This window comes from Chiroxiphia lanceolata, chromosome 4 (genome assembly GCF_009829145.1).
Source record: "Chiroxiphia lanceolata isolate bChiLan1 chromosome 4, bChiLan1.pri, whole genome shotgun sequence".
Taxonomy (NCBI): Eukaryota; Metazoa; Chordata; class Aves; order Passeriformes; family Pipridae; genus Chiroxiphia; species Chiroxiphia lanceolata.
In genome coordinates, this window is record NC_045640.1 from 27,602,447 (window position 1) to 27,622,938 (window position 20,492).

Genomic DNA, 20,492 nt, shown 5'->3' on the forward strand with positions numbered 1-20,492 from the left:
ATAACCAAAAAAACAACAGGAAAATTTACTTCAGTACACCATATATATTTATTTTCAATTTCGTGTCAAAACTAAGGAGGTAACAAATATTTTTAGCTTCAATTAATGAAATTAACATTCACTTATTAGTCAACTAAAAAACCCACTATTGTAATGCATTAATGACGGCATCTGCAACATTGCAGCATAAAAATAATATGAATCTACTGTGACAGTGAAAATACTGTAATGTAGTACATACGTAATCATGTCTTCTGGTTCTTTATTGGACATCTGCACGCTAGTCATGCACATGGGCCTTCCAACTTCTTTGTCCAAATGCCTAAGAATGCTATCCAGTGCTTTTCTGACTTGAGGATAGTATATGGACATTCCTGAAAAGTCAAAGAGTTCCATCACCTCTTTCATTTGTTCTTATTTAATTTTACATTTTAATTAAAATATCTGCCACTTATTCAGTTTTGGACAAACTTCTTATTGCACAACAGATGACATGAAACATGTACTTTAACTGTCAAAAGAAATGCATATATATATAATATATATATATACAAATATACAAATATGAGGTGGTATATGAAAATAGTGTATTTCAGAAAGAACATAAACACTGAAGCAACCATTAGTTGTTTCTCTGTTTTCTCAATTCTAAGCTTTTTAGTTCTAGTTTAAATTTTACATGTTGAAACAACCCTTTAGAGATTACTACCTCATTCACAGAATATCAGTAGAGCACAGGGATTAAAATTGTCTTACTTCACTCAGCTGTGAGACACTTGAGACATTTTAGAGTGACATCAAGGGAACAAAACTTGCCATGCTATTTTACCACACTAACTGCACTCAAGCTTCTTTGTGCTGATTTGGCAATGCAAAACACTTTAAGAAAGGCCATGGATTTCATCTCAGACACCAGAAGGTCAATATTGTCTAGTAGCCCTCTCAAAAGAATCAAAGCAATTCTGTTAAAACAGGCTCTCATTAGATTCTTGTTAACAATTAAAATAAATACATAATTAAAGTTACACAAATGTACTGCTTGAGAATAATTGAGAATATAAACACGCATACTGGAATGCCAACTTACAAAAGAATACAACATACCTATAACTTTTGCTTCCTCATCTGTCAGCGTTTTATTAAGAAAAATTTTCTTGACACGCAGAGTATTTCCTGAAGGGAGAACAACTCCTGTTGTTGGCATTGGTGGTTCACCATCTTTCTGCTGCAAGCTATCTGCTATAACAAGGAAGACTCTGAGGCCAATATTCATCCTCTTCAAGAGCAAAAAAGGGACAAAAAAGGAAAGAGAAAACAGAAGAAATTATAATATTGAAGTATAATAGAGACAAAATACAATTTGTATTTTTCCTCTCTTATGAATAGGCAGCAGTACAGTTCCAGTAGGACAGGTATTATTTAAATATTACATATTAGGGTAGTGAAAGCAACAAGAATAAAGTTTAAGCTTTTCATGCCTCCCCCCAACTCTGATTCAAATAAACTGACTGGGCCCAGGCTAAGATACTTTATAGTGCTGAGCACTAAAGGAGTTGATGAATCTCTACAGTAACACACTGATGACATACATTGCTTAAATATCTCATCTGTTAGACTGGGTCTTGAAACATAAGGGCTGGGTATGACTTTCCTATAGAAAGGTTTTAGAGTTATACTGTAAAAAAACCTCATACTTTCTGAAATTTTTGTTGAAATAAGTCCGAATTGCAGAACTGCTGCTAGCTTATCTACTGGAAATGAAACAGAAATTGTGCATGACTACAACTACTTCTTTAGTTTTAATAGAACACACCTTCAGATATTTATTAATCTGCTTTTATCCTGGCTCAAAAATAGTTAACCACTTTTCCCCAAAATCCCCCTATGTTGTTCTCGTGGCATGTAAGTAATGAGCTTTTTTTACCTCTGGATTAATAGTGAAGGTTTTAGGTGATTTTCCAACACTAAGAAGATCAAATATTATTTCTTTCATTGCAAAATCCAAACGTTCCTATAAAGTAAAATAGATTCATATGATCATCTCTTTTCTGTTAATACACACAATTTCTTGGCTTTGCACAGATGCTGGGTATCCTGTCTTAAAAATTTAAAAAATAAAAACAAAGAAGTTTAAAAAATATTCCTTTTTTTTTCATATTTATTCTTATGACTTAATTTTTTATTTTTTTTTTTTAATATAATACAATTCAACACAGCTCCTCCTCTGATACAGTTGAATCATGTCTCCTGAAAAAATTCCCAGACAATTCTGCTCAGGTCAAACGCATTTCCACAAAGAAGTTGAACTGTTTTAGAAAACTAAAAATTAGGGATAAAGAAAAGCTCATGGAAACGAAAAAAAACCATTAAAATACAAACACAATAAATATAAAAAAATTTAACAGTGAAGGGTTCTGTGTCCTACCTCATCCCTATATGACCAAACGCAAATCATTTTAGGAGTTGAAGCACAAACAACCAATTTTTAAGACAGGAAAACATGTCTCTAATCTATAATGTTATAGATGGATGAGAGTTTATCTTGTGAGATTATATCCTGCAATTCAATATTAGGATAACAGAAGCGCCTAAAATTATACAAATCTTAATGCAATAATAACTACACACTACTGCATTAATTGTACACTTTTTCTATCTACAGAGGGCAGTCTCCATATATAACTGGATACGACTGCTCTAATGCTTTGTCCCTTATAAAAATATCATAATGGATATACTAATTTTATTAGTGTACTTTATATATATATATATATATATATATATACAACAGTGTAATGCAAATCTAAATACTAACCATCATAATGTTAATACACAACAGTTATTGAAGTTTAAATAGAATAATTTTGCCACTATTAGAAATACAATGAGTTATTTCATTTGTTATACATATTCAGGAAAATTCTAAAACTAACCTTAAATTTCCATTTCTTCCAAATAATGTTCATTCTATTCTTATAGCTCTAACTAAATATATTCTTACCTGAGCAATGAACTGAATAATCTTCACAAATATATTCAGAGGTGTGTCTCGTGGGACCACGCTACGCGATCCTTTTGGAAAAAGTGCTGATACAATGCTCATGAGACGGCTGTGAGAATTTAGAAACAAAAAGAAGTAAAAAAGCCTTTTAAAAGTAACTCCTTATAACAGTAGAGATGTTATAGTTCAAATCTGGAAGTGTGTTGGAGGGACTACTACAAAATAATACAGAAGTATATGACAGGTAGTACCACCTACAGGAAGTACAGCCTCAGTTGTCACAGGCAGCAGCATCATGGATTCATTTATAAAATGAACAAGATCCTGGTTTAAACTAGTTACTGACAGTCAGGAGAAGGGGTAAAATCTGAATAACTATTCCAAATTCTCATTATGCACATTCATAAAGAAAAACTTTTCATTTCCAGTCCACACTTAGTGATGGCCACTTCATACCCTATTTGTTCTGGTACCATTAGCGCCTTTTAACTTCAATAAATTTCCTGCTTATCTCTCTGCCATCTTCTATCCCTGCCAAGATAATTTTAGACTCTATTCCTTCTCTTCATCAAAATAATCAAGGTCTCTTTGTTTTCCCTATTAAGACAAAACCCTGTTTACTCAACTAAGCCATCCCTTAGCTGGCTTCAAGATCTCCTCTCCTACTAGGTGGGAAAAAATCTGCAACAATCAGTAGTTTAAAATCCTTTGCATAATAAACTTACCTTTGAGTTACAGTGTTGCTTTCACATTTTATTCTAATAACATAAACCCACAATAACCTATATAAAGATTCCAGTGCAACTCGGGACATTTTGGGATCTTTATTCTGTAAAATAAATGAAAAAATACAGTTACTGTTGCCTGTGAGACACTGAGAAAATTTCTAGGTTTCACTTTTGAAAATATTTTCTTTTTTTTTAAACAATGAAAGCTGATGTGTTTAATATTCACTACAAGTTTTTAATATTTTTCCATAAAAACAACCCTGTATTGCACATTTTCAATATTACCTAAATTTTTAACTAGCAATTCCAGCTCATTTTACATGTCTCTCATTCTGAGGGCAGAGGAGTAACTAAAAAGCAGATATTCATCTTGAGAAGAACACCAAGAGCGTATTGCTTCCAAGAACTCTTCTCAGAAAGCCATTGGTAACGAATAGCTACTTAACAGCAAACTAATTTACAGTTTGCCTAAAATCCTGGAGTAGCTGCTTTGGATCAGGAACGAAGTCTAATTCCATCACTCAGTTTGTGACAGCAGACAGTAGCAGGTACAGAAGAAAAGAATGCAAACAGGGCAGGCACACAAGGATGCTTCTCCGGGTATGGCTTCACACAACTTAGCCATTTCCTGCAGGCTGTATTAGTGTTTACCTACTTCCAATGAAATTTTATTTTAACAACTAAGCTACCTTTTCTTAAATTAATGTAAAATCCTGCAGCAAATTCAGTTTAAAGTATGCACTGGACAAAAAACAATTTTTGTCTGAAAGCTGCTACTAGGAGTTTAGCTTTGCTCCTCTGAGTTCTTAAACTGTGTAAAACAATAACTAACTAATATTCTTTTTACCAACTCCAGAAATCTCCTTTCCAACTAGGGATTCTTGGTGTATGTATTATCTAGAAATGTCCAGCAAGACTCCTGGATTTGGCCATAAGTATAAACTTCTGAACATAATAGATGATTCTCAGTTGTCAACTTTTTAGGTATTGTCTCAGTTCAAACTAACGAACCCAAACAAACCCAACAAAAAACTTCGTCCTTTCACAAAGGGTATAAGTGGACCTAAGACCATACTGTTCAAAAAGAGATGGTCTCATCCTTGGTTCCCTCCTCCACAACCTCAATGCTCCCTCTGCATTAACTCTAGCAGTAAGAAAGCCCAACTTGCATCAGTAAGCTGACCAAAATAATTTCACGTCCATGTCTGTGCAGCAGACTACACAAAGGAGAGTATTTTTGAATGGCTTTAACAGATGTAGGTCAGGACTACCGGTTTTGCCAGCAGCTTACTTTAAGAGGGGCTGAAGGGCTATCACAGAATCACAGAGGCAAAAGCAGTACTTTAAAGTAGTACATAGAAGTAACATACATGACTCACTACCACAACATTAGAGGGAATTACTTAACCCAGTTTACATCAGTGATAATGCTCTTCTACCCTCCCTTCACACTCATCCATGTGCTCTGCCATCGCCTCTGGACCAGCACACCTCTAACTAGGCAGTAGGTAAATTTAGGAAGATGATCTGGACAAAATCTAACCACTAAAAATTACACCTGTCCCTGGTCAGTATTCACACAGACAGCTGTCCCACTGTCCAGTTAATTTACTAGCAGTGCTACCGTGAGGAAGAAGCAAAGTGAACTGTATGAGAAGGGGAGAGTGTGATAGCTTTAATTTTAATTAACTCAAACAGCAAAAAACCCATGATATTATTATTCACTCTGTTTAATTTACAGGTCAACAATTACTGATGGTCAAAGTAGGCTGGGTAATTCATTGGCACATGTGTTATCAAAGTCTATCTGAAATGAGGTGCCTAGAACTCAGTAATGCTTTCATTTTCTTATTTCTGATATTCTACAGGGGAGTTTAATTTACAGATCCAGTAGTAAACCAAAAATTTATTATTGGTTTTCAATCATTGAATAAAAAATACGGTAGAGGTAGCAAATATTTTACAATGTGTTAACAACATTCTGTTAGCAGGTGTATCATCCAATAATAGCTACTTCTGACTAATTATGACAAAGTTTGCTTCTTTGTTATAAAGAAAAAGTAGTGTATAAGGAGGCATTCACTTTTTAAAAAGAGTTACAAAATAAATCCAGCAGTACTTTTAATATCTGAAACACTGAAAATTTTTGTTAGCTCTTCCTACAATGAGGAACTAAACAAATATGCTATAAGAAAATTGCTTTTTGATCTAATTTATGGTACACTTCCTGTACACTTGGTGTTAATATGTTAGTATTTCCTTTCCTCTTTGACATTACAGCAATTAGAATAGGGTGTGTAATTCAACAATTTGGTTGAATTTTAGTCTTTTTTAGCTGATGCCTCTCAGATTTTAAAGTACTCTATCTGTTGTTTTTAACACAGCTTTGTTTAAAATCGTAAAACTTTTAACATAAATTATGATATCAGCACACTACGAAATAAGCTGTCAAGAACAATATCTCTTACAAAACCAAAAAAGTAACATTTACAGTGGTTTTACACAACACACTAAAATGACTCAATGAAACAAATCTCAATGACGGCAAGAAACAAAACAGCATTTTTCCATGTTAGTCAAATGTAATCACTTACTGAAGAAAGTACTTTTTAATACTGATGTTAAACTTTGATGTTAAACTTTTCTTCTGTTCTGAACTAAAACAATTTCTACTTTTTAAAACCTGCAAAACCAACAGTGTAAAAGTCTTTCAAGTTAGTGCACTGCAAGTTGTTATAGTAAATCAGTTTCACATTTTTTTATTGTGAGAATGTTTTCAGTTTGCTCGCATGCAAGACACTTTTTGAAATGAATGAACAGAAAACCCCATACATCTGAATAGGTAGTTTACTTCAGCGGAAACATGCACTGCTGCTCAGGAAAACCAGCTGTAATATTGATAATCAATCTCATAAAGCCACATTTTTACCCCCAAGGAAAAATTTGTATTAGATAATTTTCTGATCTTTCTCCTTTACTTCCTGGCAAGAAAAACAGATCTTTGAAACATTAGCTATTCTTAGTCCTGTTGCTTTTTAACAGTATTAACAGTAATTTTACAAAGAAAGGAAAGCACAAAATAAAACAAAAAACATTAAAAAAAAAAGTATTTACATGAGACAAAGCAACATTTCACTGAGTTACAACATATTAACTCACCTGCAGTGTTTCTATTTGTTTTCTGATACTGTTGTTAGATGGCATCTAAATAAAGCAATGTAAGACAGCAAAACATAACAAACATGAGAATGGAAGGCACATGCATGTTAGATGAAAAAAAGCACAAAACTAACAGATAGCTGTCTAGCAAGGACTCTATTCAGTAGAAATCAAGGTTTTGCTATAGTGGCAGAAAACTTCCCTTCAGCTTTCAAGGTTAAACTGTGATGAACGAAATATTCTTCTTCCACACAACAGTGGCACAGAATGATAGACACTGTCTCTCTCATTTCAGCAGCTTTCTTAAATGTTCCTTCCTCTCCCAAGAAGAGGTGGTAAAGATACTACAACAACTCAGCTTCACCCAAGAATTTATCAACTTTCTTACAAACTTGCTAGAATTAGTCTGTTTAGATACTAGTCAAAAAAAGTAAGGAAAATGTTTTACAATACTGATCCAGCACTGTAAAAACATACTGTCTGCTGAACAAATTCAGAATTTTGCCTACACCACTGTTTGTAAAAAAATGCCTACTAGGATCAATGCTGAAACAGCATCCCAACTGTACAACAAAGTCAGCTATACATACACCAAAAAATACCCTGGTCTAAAGAGACTCTTACAACTCGCTTATCTGCTATTTTCATCAGTCCAGACCACTAGGTTTCCTCCTTTCAGCAAGGTTAGGATGTTTTCCCCATACACTAAGCTTGATTTTGAGGATAACTAAATGTAAAGTGCACTGAAACCCAGCATGAGGAGTTTACAAGGGTCATAAGTATCACTAGGATTAGGATTCAAAGTACTCTTGGGTTCATTATCAAGTACAGCATAGCACCAAAAGATAAGGTAGGGTGTGAACATACTGTGCATCAGATACTATGGAGCAACAGTGAGGATGTGGGCTTTCACACCATGGCAAATGGGAAATTGCTCACTTCTGTCATTCAAGTGTGACATGGTGTTCATGGCTAGCTAAGAGCTTGCACTGGGGGAGTCACCATGGAATAAAGTGAGCGTCATGAATCCATGAACTATTTTACCTCTTGGTCACTTGCTAACGTGCCTGTACTCTTTAAAGAATATCCCTGTGACAGTCTAAGTGTTGTCATTATTTCAACTGCTAATTTGTTAACTGCAAGAAATACAGTAGGGGTAGGTGGTCCTTTTCAGTGCTCTAAGTATCTTCCAGTAACTCTCCAAATTACGTTATTAAATAACAGAAACAGTAGTGACAATGGATTTGGAATTCCTTAATTCATTTTACATTTTTAAGTAATTGCAAATAAAATAACTTTAGTCATTAGGAAATCAGGAAATAAAATGTGAACGGGGAAATCTAAAAGACTAAACTGCTGTGAAATTCAGATTTATAAATTAATGAGATTACTAATTTCAGAGTGCATGCATTTAATTAGCTTCAGAAACAAAGGAACACATTAATTTGTGAGACACATGAGGACAGTGGGGTGTATTTTTCAAGATTCAACTCAAAAAAGTTTCTGAACAAAGTAGGCACCCAAAAAATCAATAGTATTTGGTGTGCCAAATTAAACCAAGCCATAAAATATCCTAAATAACTCATTGATGGCAGAGCATCACAACACTGCAAATTCTGAGTTGCAGAAATTCATATATGGAATTTCTGCTGAATAGAGCCTTACAGTAAATGTGTTAAGCTGTTAGTGGTTAACAAAATTAAGTAAAATATAAAATGCATGCTCAGCAACTACCAGTCAAACTCACTGGCATTTATAGTTTTAATATATCCATTATCAACAGTGGACATTATGCCAGAAAAAGGTAACTCCTAGATTGTAAGAGTTCTTTTAAAAGTTTTAAAAACAAAAGCACAAGCAGCCTCCATAAGCAAAGTAAACCACAAAACAAAAATCAAGGCAAATATTGCAAAAGAACTGCAATGTTAGATGAAAAATATACAAAACCCAACAAGCAACAGAAAGGTGTGAAAGATGTTGTGAGAACAAAATGACCCTTAAAAACAATCCAAGCAGCTAAACCGGTTTCCTTTTGACTTCATGCTGGTCTACGTATTTTACTAACAAGCTTCTGAATTGTCTCTCATACCTAACCAGAATCAGTATTGTGAAGCAGGATCGAAGAATTTACTAACATTTTCAAAATTAATGCATTAGGCAAAATCATGATTCTGTTAATCATAATTAAGGAAAGAGCATGTACAACAATTAATGCTACGAGAAAGTCACTTTAAAAAATCACCAGTTTCTAAGTATCGTGATGTCTTTATCAACCAATTGCTGTTTACAATGCTATCAATGGAAGTCATCAGTTAAAGGGACACTGTAATTTTTTCTTAAAATACGTATCACTGGCTGTAGATATAGTGTCTTTTAAGGTCTTGCAATTAATTTTCTATTCATTCAACTAGTGAGTGAGAGAAATTTTGCACTTCCTATACATTCTACTTAGAAGAGCAGACAAGTCACTTATTTTCTCACATGTAATTTTCACATGAAGAATTACAGTCTGTACTTTCTCTGGCGTGAACAGTCCTTATTAGCAGATGCTTCTGCAGATTTTACTCAATAGAATCGATAGTCCCCAAAGGGACCACATCTATTTCCAACATGACACAGCATCACAAAAACGTACTGAGTTTAATACAAACAGAGACTTGAAACATTTATTTATTTTTTTTAGAAAAATATTTCAGTGTCCTTTTAAACAGCCAAATATTCATTGTTTATTTGGCATGTGAATTCTGAGAACATACTGGAATAAATACTAGTGATTTGTAACAGTTCCTGAATTGAAAAGGATTCTTACCTTTAGATGTGACAAACAGTTCTGCAGGAAAACGTGCCAGTTATTTAAAAAAAACTGTTTCTGACTGACACACAACAGGCAGGTGATCAATGGATACAAAGCCTATGAGTAGGGGGGAAAAAGAATTGATCAAATGGCTCTTTGAAGACCGCCTAAGTCTTGTACATTGAGACTGAGACACACAGTTGGTCCTTGCCTCTCACTCTCACAGTTTTAGCATTGCACGGCAGCCTTACCCCTGCACTGTGACACATGTGCCAGGCACAGTGCCCTGGGTACAACCTTCGTGCTGTAGGAGCTCGGGGTGTAAGATCGCGGCAGTGGGACCAAGGTGAAGCTCATCCCCTAGCAAAGTCTGACCTTAAACACAGACTGAGAGCAGGTCTCACTCTTTGTACAATAACCTCTTTTCCTGCAACCACAAGATTCAACTCATGAAGTCCTACATGATGGGCAAGTGAACTGCCTTTAAGAATATTCAGGAAAAATATCGTCAACTCAGTAAAAACTGAGGCAGACTTCAAGTTGTCCGAAACGTTACTTCTACTTTTAGTGAGGAAGGAAGCAAAATTTAAGTTCTGTGAATATGCAAACCATGACTTTGCTTTGCTTTAGTAACATAAGATTTAATAATTTAATACATAATGGTACTAATACCAAATCTGACTGCAGACCATCGTGTTATGCAGCAAAATTAAAGAATGAGGATGAATAGGTAAACTGTAATCTTGATACAAACAACGTTTCTGACTTCATAAATAAAATAACATTTCGAATACTAACATCAACTACTTAATGTTATTCTTACATAAGGAGTTTAATCACATACAATGATATATGCTATATATGTTTATATGTTTGTCCCTAACATGAAAGTGAGAATAAAACATTTTAAATTCACTTGCATTTACTGAATATGCCAATTGAAATGAAAAATTTAGCTCTATATTTCCAGCAAAGTGAAGTGAATCAACTTGAAATATGGCTGCCACAGTCAACAAGAATTACCAAATACTGCATTATTAAGAGATAATAAAAAATGTTGGAAAAAGAAACACGAAGTGTATGAAGAGAGTAGAGAAACAGGCAGGGCCATTAAGAGGCTGTTGTTTTGCTGGGAAAGTCTGACACTTTCCTCTTTTAATTAAGCATAATTTCAATATACAGACTCCCTGAATGCAAGTTCTTTGTAAGAGACATGAGATTAAATAACTCTGTACTAAACCCCACTAAAATAATCAAGAACAAGCACTGACTTCAAGACAAATCTCATGTGTGGGATAACAAGAGCATATATCTACATGAGGAAATAAAGCAAAACTAGAACAAATGCACATAAACTATGGGAATTTAATTATACTTGAACTGAGATGTTAAGATTTAAATTAACATAGCTGTTAGCTTTTCCTCATATAATGTACTAGCTTAAGAGCCTAAGATGGGCAAAATGGAGAAGTTGAAATATTTCTTTAAAATACCAGTGAATGCTTCTTTCTTGAGCTCAATTCAAAGGTAGTCTGATAAAGCATCTCCACAAAATTTTTCAAACATGGCACATTCACTTCATTTTTAACAGCCTATTAAAAAAAATAAACACATTAATGGGTTTAAAAACTTATACAGGAGGCAATTTAAATATAAACTAAGATGTCCATGAATTCAAGACCATTCAAAAGTTAAATCTCACATTAGGTAGGTATTTGAGTGTATTTATCTGAAATATAAACAAAAGCATAAAAAATCATGCCATATACTACAACCATACAGTTAAAACAACAATTAAATCAAATAAACAAAAAAACCTCAGCCCAACAAAACATAATACATGTAATTTCATATATTTTAAAAATTATTTTTCATAACTTTTACACTGTTCCCCTTTTCACTGCTCCCCTTTTATGTCCTCCAATACTGAAAAATGAAAATTTAAGAAATTATCCATGGGATTACCAGTCAACCAACCATTCAAGTAGTCTTTGCTCAGCTTTCAGAATTAATGAAACAGATATGTGGAGCCCTACACCTTTTTTACCCACTCTGTTCTTGCATACAGAATAGGTTTCCTCCCATAACCCAGTCAGCTACATTCTTTAACAAAACCTCTGCAAGTCTCTTAGGCTTCTGTCTGGATACTTAGGATGATCCATTTAAATGCGATTCTCAACCTACTGTTTTATACGGTATTTCTGCTTTATTTATCAAATGGAGGGTTGGGGTGTTAGAGAGGGGATTGGCTTTTTTGGAGGAGATCCTCTGTATTTATAAATTTCCCTACAACATAAGATAATCTTTTGTTAGTTTTATTACCTAGAGTTATTAATATTATATAAACATTATAACTATATGTATTAACATTATATGTCACGTCCATCTTGCTAAGAACACTCTGAAAACATTCATGATGGGGAAGCATAAAAACAGTATGTATCTCTGTAATGTGTGCAAATCCAAAAAGAAAGAACTGAGAAAGTAGTTATGATTTAAATCACTTCCTACATACCAAATTATTTATCTTTTGCTAGTCTTAAGCTAGAAGTTGATCAGTACCCTGCTAGCCCCACAAGAGAAATCAGTCAGTAGTTGCCAGCACCACACTGTTGCTTTGGGATATAATCTTAGGCTTACAGATCAGCCTTAACTTCCCTTCTGTAAAATATGTAAAATATGCCGTGATTTGTCATACCTGCAGGGTCCAAATCAGGATGGGTTTTTTAAAATGCCTGAATGACTAAGCAAGAGAATGACAATAAAGAAGTCTCAATGCTGAAACCTAACAGCTTTCTCACTTAAGCCATTTTCTGTATCCAAGATACAGAAAAATCTACATTCAATTCCCTCCGTTGCTTCAGAAATATTCAAACTTGCATCTCACGTCTTCCAAGAGAATGACTAACCTGCTCAACTGCATCTCAATCTGGGATGAGGCTCTTTGCTTCTATTTAAGAAGTTCCATTTGTACGAAATGATTAGAGACTCAATGAGTCAGAAGGAAAGATCAAGCCTCCCTTACCAACTGTTTAAAGCGCTGAGTCAGGCTGTGCTTGTAGGAAGTGCTGCACACACCACGGTGCCCTGCACAGCCGCTGTGCGTGCCTCTGTGCCTGCCACTGGGGAGTCCCCATTCCCAAATGCTGCTTATGTCTCATCACTGTATGCACAGTTTTCACTATATTTATGATTCTCCAAACTAATATTTGCATTTACCTAAATGTTAGGTACTTTCACTTTGTACCCCCACTCCAACTGCCAAGCAACTAGGGAGTTCAAAACGACAAAGTGAGTTCCCTCTTTAACAGGATAAGAAATTCTTCTCTGGAAGAGTGTAAGTACGCCCTGGAAAGATCAAAACTTCATCCAATAAACAGCTACCACCTACACCACCTCTTTGTAGTTATATCTTATGAAGAAAGATTGTCTCCTTTCTAATTTAAAAAAAACCCCCACAGACAGAAAACAAACAAACACAAACAAAAACAAACAAAAAACCCCCCAAACCCCAAAAAAACCCCTTGAAGATTGAGATTAGGGAAGGGAGAGAAGCATTTTGCCATGGCCCAGGGCAAGGCAGACCATTTGAAAGAGGATATAGAGCTCAGAGAGATTCATCTTTCTTTTCCCTTGCTCAGATGGGATCCCCACCCAGTGTGTTAGTCTTTTTAGATCCCATCCTACGAAACGAGACCTACATCTCCCAATTCTCCACATATAGCAAGATATGCCCATATACTCAGCTGCAACATGGAGCCATGACCTGCCATTTTTTGGGACAGTGTGCCAAACACATCTGTTTTAGCCTGTGCTAAAACACACCATCTGCTCATACAACTAACATTTTAGACAACAATCACAGCAAGTATCAATCTACTAATCAATCTAAATTATCTGAGCTTGTGATAAATGGTCAATGTAAGGTATATACACTGAGGCACCATAATTTCACGTTGACCCGCTGAACAAGCTTCACATAACTGAGCAAAGTAACCTGGGAGGAAGGAGAAGAGCCTGTCTTGACTGAAAGCATTCTCACAAGCAGCATTACACATATTACACACACGCTGTACATCCAAACACTGTGATGATATTTAGGGCTTTTTTTCTTGTTCTGGGCTGCTGAGTGAAATTTCTACCTTTAGCTTCAAAACACACACAGGAGACGACTCACTGCTCTTCCACTTGAAGGAGCAGACATATGAATTATCTTTATTTAATTAGCCAAAACCTACATTCTTCCTTCTTGCATAGGAGACCACACTCTCCTTATAAGATGTTACATATCTCAGTTTATTCTACAAAGAACTTAACAAGTTTCAGCTAATAAAGAAAAGACAACAGGACCCCTGAGCAAATACTAAACCAAGGAAATTTCAAATTTTTAGAGTATGTGGAAAATTACACAGTGCTCTGGTGATAAAGGCATCAAGCAAACAGACAATTTTAAAAAGTTCTGAAAAAAGACTGTAAACTAGCTAACACAAACCAACACATTTCCCTTTAAGACTGTGTAGGTGCTTGCAATCTACTTAACAGTCACAGAATCCTAGAATGGTTTGGGTTGGAAGGGACTTTAAAGATAGACTAGTTCACACCTCTGCCATGGGCAGGGATATCTTTCAGTACAAGAGGTTGCTCAGGGCCCAATTCGACATGGCCTTGAACACTTCCAGGGATGGGGTACCCACAGCTTCTCTGGGCAACCTGCACCAGTGCTTCACCACCCTTATAGTAAAGAATTTCTTTCTAAAATCTAATCTAATCCTACCCTTCTTCAGTTTGAAGCCATTTCCCTTTGTCCTACTACTATATGCCGTTGTAAAAAGTCCCTCCTTCAGCCTTCTTGTAAGCCCCTCTTTAGGTATTAAAAGTCTTTTTGAATCTGTAAAAATGTATTATTTTGAGGATTAATTGAAGCAATTTTAACAATGAGAGCCCAATTGAAAGTGGGAGGAATAGTGGGGCAAGGGGGGTTAAAAATACTTACAGCAGCCACAGGTATGAGAATTTCCACAAACAAACCAGCAAGGGCATGTTTTATATCTTTATCTTTTACTTCCAGGAAGTATTGAGCACACTCCTTAGTAAGAAAACATCAGAAAAATATTTAGAAAAAAGAATACAAATGTAACTATGCCATAAAAACCACTAGCAGTATAACATTAATTGCCTGTTTGAATTTAAAAGAAGCAATGTCTCTAAGTCAGTCATATTCCTTGACAATATCAGCTTTACAAAACATCAGAAACTGTAAAACCGTTTCCCCTGCAATTCACCTCAAGAAATTGAAAGGAGAACATTTGTAATACCAGATAGCTATTTACTTTCTACTCAGGATATAAAGAATATTCAAAATAAAAATATACACCTTTTTCCTCAGGTTATTCTGAAGCTTTTAAAAATTAACACTTATCTCTATTAAAATTATTAGAAAATTATACTTTATTTTTATATACTCATTTTCATTTTCAGTATGACTTTGCTGCAAAAACAATGTTACAGAGAATTAAATTCCAGACACTATAAATAATCCATGTACAAGTTTGAACATGCAGTCTCTCTAAAAACTTACTGAAGAGGTTTTAAAGAAAAGTGTGTCTTGGCATCTCAGCTGCTAAAAAAAGATATATCAAATAATTTTTTTTCTTTAACATACTACTTTCATAAAGAAAATTATTTGATTGCTACCCGTTTTCATTGAGTCTTAAATAAATTCATATATTACAGGTTTGCCACATTACTGAGACAATTGTGAAAGGTTTCTCCTGCACAGAAACTAATGATTCACACCTCTGAAAACTTATGAACAGAACAGAAAAGGATGAAGGATGGCACAAAAGTAGAGCGAGTGACTGATCACTGCGTCACTGTAGTTTCATGAGTTAAACAATCAAAATCATGCTCATTTCAGTTTTCTGTACTATTCATTTACCTGCATGAACTGAAATGATGCTTCAAAATCCTCCACGGGATACATCTTTACTCGAAAAAACTTCATTCCCATAATTAAACTGATGATACTTTGTACTATATGAGGACTCTGTTCTTTTTGTCGCAGTTCCTTTAATTCAGTAACAAATTTCTTCCTAACAGCTTGAAACCTAAACAAGGAATATAGACAACAATTATCTGCATTCTTAATTACTTTTATATGAGGTCTATAATTTTGATATGTTTTCTTTAATCTGTAACAGTAACAGCACCTATAGTAAGAGAAACACAAGTAAGATGAACTCTATACTTAAAATCAAGGCATTTAAAAGTACCTATTATGATCAGCACATTAGAATATACATGTTAACTAAACAACGACTGACTGATACGAGACCTCCTTTTCTTGCACCTACAAGTTGACTGCAAAGCAATTATACTAAAGATTATTTCTTGATTTGTTCAAATTTATTGTGCTGGAACATGAGACAGACACACCAGACTACATCTGACTACACTGGAAACTTACAGTATTAGTTACTGGGGGCATTAATAATAGTCACTATATTAAATAGTCTTTAAGTCTAGATTGTTTTTTCCCCAAACACAAGAAGAGTCAGAGACTGAGCTTACTTTGATTGAGCAAGAACCCCTGTCACTTCTGCATATAAGTCTGCAATAATATGCACATTCCCAGTGTTGGTTCCTGAATACCTAAAGAGAAAAAACAAACAAACAAACAACCCACAATAAAAGCAAAAAAAAAATGTTAAATACAACTTTGTTCTTCTAAGCCCCAAGCAAGTTTTTAATTACAAAACAAAAAGTCTGTTCCGTAGCGAGGCAGATTATTACCACACAAACAATGAAAATCAAACCTAAAATGCATGGGTGATATGTAAAGTGATGTAGTCTCATTTCTCACTTCATAAGAAACGTATTCTGGATAGGAAGTTATTCAAAATCAGACTTCTTATTCTGTCTGGCTGTGTAAATCATTCTGTATATTCTAAGCAAAATAAACTCTGCCTTATATTGAACACAGTTGTGTTCTTTCAAGATATGTTTTCAATCTAAAGATATCGACCAGTGTTCATTTACAGTATTATCACAAACATGTTACATGTGAGGCAAAGGAGAACAATCACAACAATCAAGCACAAGCTGGAAATACACACAAAATATTTTTAAGTACACAAGTGAAACTTACCCTTCCTTATGTTTAAAGTGCTTAAAAGCCAAGTTTAGAACTTCATGTACTAAAGGATCTGGCACTGGATGAACAGGTATCTGAAATGCAGATATCATTTATATGTATGTATGAAGCAAGTAAGCAGTACTGTGAGATGCACCACAGAAATCTCTCCTGCTAGTGTCATCCTTAGCTGGCATATGATAAAGTTAATTCAGCAATATATGAACATTTACACAATCTGGATTGCCATTTTCCTAAATTATTTTGCATGATGGCTCTTAGGGATTAAATTAATGACAAAATAAACCACAGTTAACTAAATACTATGAATTTGTCATCAAAATTTATCAGACAAGGTTAACTATGCATCTTTTCACACTTGCTATTTTGTGTGGTGTTACTACAGATTTAATCTCAAAAACCAATTCATCTTGATATAAAGAAAGAAAACAAAACAAAACAAAAAGAATGTAGAAGTGATGATCATCTCCATTTCACACTTTCTGCAGATGAAAGCATTCAAAATATATACAAATCTTCCTAGCAATAAGTAACAATTTGATGAGCATTTATTAGAAGGCCCTTTTTTTACTGAGGCTCTCTTTGACATCACCACCTTTCTCAGATTTAGAAGTAAACATTTGTTTTAAAAACCAAATGTAGTCTTTAAAAAAGCACTACATATGATTATGAAGTCATAATATCTCGAGAGTTTCAAAGCAATTTAGGTATGGACTAGGATAACCCTACTACACATTACTGTTTAAGTGTTTAAGATTTTCACTAAAATAGATTATTCTCTTGTCTATAAAAAACTAAGCACTTACTGATTGAGAATTTTGTACTCTTCTGCATCAAGAAAGCTTTTTGTTCAAAAACTTCTGGTTACTGGAACTGGCTATTTACATGCATATTCATACAATGAGCAACATGTAATTCAAACAAAAGATTTCTGTTCCTATATAGGTCATGTCTGTCACCCTCTCACCATCTGCTCTGTGCCTATTACAGAAAGGGCTGGATCATATCCTTTGCATCCTCTAAAACCAGTTGTTAAGAATCAAAGAGTGACAGGACTCCCATGAAGAGAGGAAGATGGAGGTAATGTGAATGTAAATGTATTTATTGATAAAAAGCCATCTTTTCTGGGCTGTTGGACTGCCTAACTGCAGATTCACATTACAGGCAGAACACACAAACCCTCTTTTAGATAACTTTTAATACTGAATTGACCAAACGATTCTCTTAAGTGGTGTATCTATGTTTAGTGGTCCATTGCAGATCCTTATCCTTACCAGAAATACCCTCATCAGAAAAATATCTTTCTTGTCTGGAGTACATGCATGAGAGACTCAAACATATCTTGAAGACCAAACTTTTGCACCTCTCCTGACATCTGAATCACTGGTAACATGGTTCTACTCAACAGAAAAAGTAGTACCCATTCAAAATACAGAAGCCACCCACACAACCCTGCAATCCTAAACAATCTATTCCATTTCCCTTTTTCTTTTGCACTGACTGAAAATTTAGACAGGGAGAGAGCATGAACTAAAGATTTTCTAACACATAAGAGTTTGATGGTTTTACTACTGTTCTCTGCATATCTGTGCATGCAGTATGGGAACATTATTTTGAATGATTAGTGGCTGTCTCAGAGAAGGAGAGGCAGCTCTTTGGTTTTACTGTTTTCATTCTCCCTCTGTATCACAAACATACCATACACAACCACATAAACATAAATCTCCTACAAATTATTTGCAAACTAAAACAGCCCTTGCTTTACTTAGTAGAGAAAAAGTCATTTAATTTTCATGTACCTACACTTAAAAGACACAAACTACTTAAGTACCTGAAGTTTGCTCAATTCTACTCATGTTTCAAAACATTTCTTACATTATTGTTTTTCTCCACTCAAAGAACGTGAGAAAAAATGCTGCTACTTGAAGCCAAACCCTATCTTCTTGTCCAAACATCCATGTAAATTTTATATTAACAGAAATTGTATTATCTAACACACTATAAGGTCAAGCAAAATTATACGTCCTTTCTAATATTTTTGAAGTGACACTTTAATCTTGTCATTCAATGACTGCACACTGTATTTCAAAAACATTTAAGAAGACAAAAGGTACTGAACATAAATAAACTTATTTTTTACAGTTTTTCTTTTTGCAGCACATGCCGTTTTCCAAGACATATGAACTGAGATAATGCAAACATTTAAAGAAAAGACAGGAAGAAGCCAAAGGCTTTACGTAGCTGAGAGGATAATGACAGCCTTGCATATGCTCATCACAGATATGATCTAGTTTTTAATATAAAAATTTAAAGGAGGCAATAAAAATCAACATTAAAAGCAAAATATTAAAATTAATTTGCCAAAGCAAAAGAGCTTACCTGTTTTAGAACCTCTATTAAAACTAAACAAAAAATGAAATCTACAGCTAAGTCCCTCCTTTCAAGTAGATAATCTCTTTCACGTTGTTGCTCATCCCTAAAATAAGAAATCAAGAACACAGGTATCATACACAACACTGAACACAAATGTTGCAGAGATAATTATTGCATTGCCTTTCATGTAATCATTGTTGCACATGGATATAAAATGGATAGCTGGAAAGGGAGCTGTCAACAACCAAAACAATTTGAAAAGGGACAAACTAGCCTGGAATTACCAGTATCCAACTTCTTTCCGTATATCCAAACCAAAACCATTAAGTCACTTTATGCCTATCATCAGGCAAATTGAATACAGTACCTCAAAGAAGTCTGTGCTCTTTCCACATGGATTTAGGTAATGACAGGTCCAAATGCAACATCCTTGTCACAGAAGTACAAAGCACACATTTTTTTGAGAAAGCACACAAAAATCAAACAGACTTTTGCAAGGAAAACTCTTACCCCTTTGATTTTGTGCTTGACCGAGGTCTGTATTCGTAAGATTCATCTTCTGTTCCATTCTGACGCCTGTACCAGTCAAACAAGGTGCGTAGTAAGGAGGGGAGACAGTGCTCTGCTACTGAGCTCATGGAGCTTATCAACTGAAAAAGAAGTAAGAAAAATACTTTAGCACAATAAAGTAATAAAAATCCTAGAGTTATAATCATTCTTTCAAATTGTGTTTTTAATGGAACTTCACAAAGTAGCAACTTTATGTTCATTTTCACCTGGGACAATTACTGTAAATATTACACACTAAGTCCATTATTATAATAAATATATGCAGACAAAGTGTTCTGAAGGTCACAGGGATTACAGATAACCTGCATAAAACCACAGAGAAAACAGCCGAGGTTTTAGGATGTCCCTGAATGTTGCTGTACATACCTCTGAAGCATAGGTACCTCCACATTACAAAGGACAGACAAGACGTACTCCTCCTAAACTGAGGAGTATGTAACCTTTAAAAACCTACTTCTTTAGTTATTATATAAACAAAAATGAGAGCCTTTTATATATTCTAAACTAATTTTAATACATTTGACTGATGTAGATCTCAAGCTACATTTACTTTCGGCGTAACTCCTCTATCTACTGCTTTCTTTCAGAAAACCCATACAGGTAGTAAACTTATGTATGAAACAAATGTGGCAACAGAAACCATTATGGAAGGAAGACTTCAAGATGTTATGAAACCTAAATTCTCTAAACTTCCTTTAACTAACAACTTTAACA

General features: G+C 34.6%; 1 protein-coding gene across 13 annotated transcripts in view; it reads right to left on the reverse strand.

Annotated features, from left to right (window-relative positions):
- FRYL (FRY like transcription coactivator) overlaps window positions 1-20,492 on the reverse strand; it is a 163,088-nt gene that overhangs the window by 64,207 nt on the left and 78,389 nt on the right. For 8 of the 13 annotated variants that reach the window (XR_004356953.1, XM_032687085.1, XM_032687077.1 and 5 more), the window contains 14 exons: window positions 19,719-19,858; window positions 19,215-19,311; window positions 16,830-16,909; window positions 16,253-16,333; window positions 15,621-15,789; window positions 14,676-14,768; window positions 11,176-11,274; window positions 9,698-9,799; window positions 6,889-6,933; window positions 3,727-3,830; window positions 3,002-3,110; window positions 1,925-2,011; window positions 1,105-1,276; window positions 242-374 (listed from right to left, as the gene is read on the reverse strand). Coding sequence is in view for 12 of the 13 variants with exons in the window: in XM_032687085.1 (XP_032542976.1) it covers window positions 242-374; window positions 1,105-1,276; window positions 1,925-2,011; window positions 3,002-3,110; window positions 3,727-3,830; window positions 6,889-6,933; window positions 9,698-9,799; window positions 11,176-11,274; window positions 14,676-14,768; window positions 15,621-15,789; window positions 16,253-16,333; window positions 16,830-16,909; window positions 19,215-19,311; window positions 19,719-19,858 (1,511 nt within the window). In the remaining variant the exon portion in view is untranslated. The remainder of the gene's footprint in view (window positions 1-241; window positions 375-1,104; window positions 1,277-1,924; window positions 2,012-3,001; window positions 3,111-3,726; window positions 3,831-6,888; window positions 6,934-9,697; window positions 9,800-11,175; window positions 11,275-14,675; window positions 14,769-15,620; window positions 15,790-16,252; window positions 16,334-16,829; window positions 16,910-19,214; window positions 19,312-19,718; window positions 19,859-20,492) is intronic. The other 5 variants (XM_032687086.1, XM_032687087.1, XM_032687083.1 and 2 more) reach the window with 1 other exon arrangement.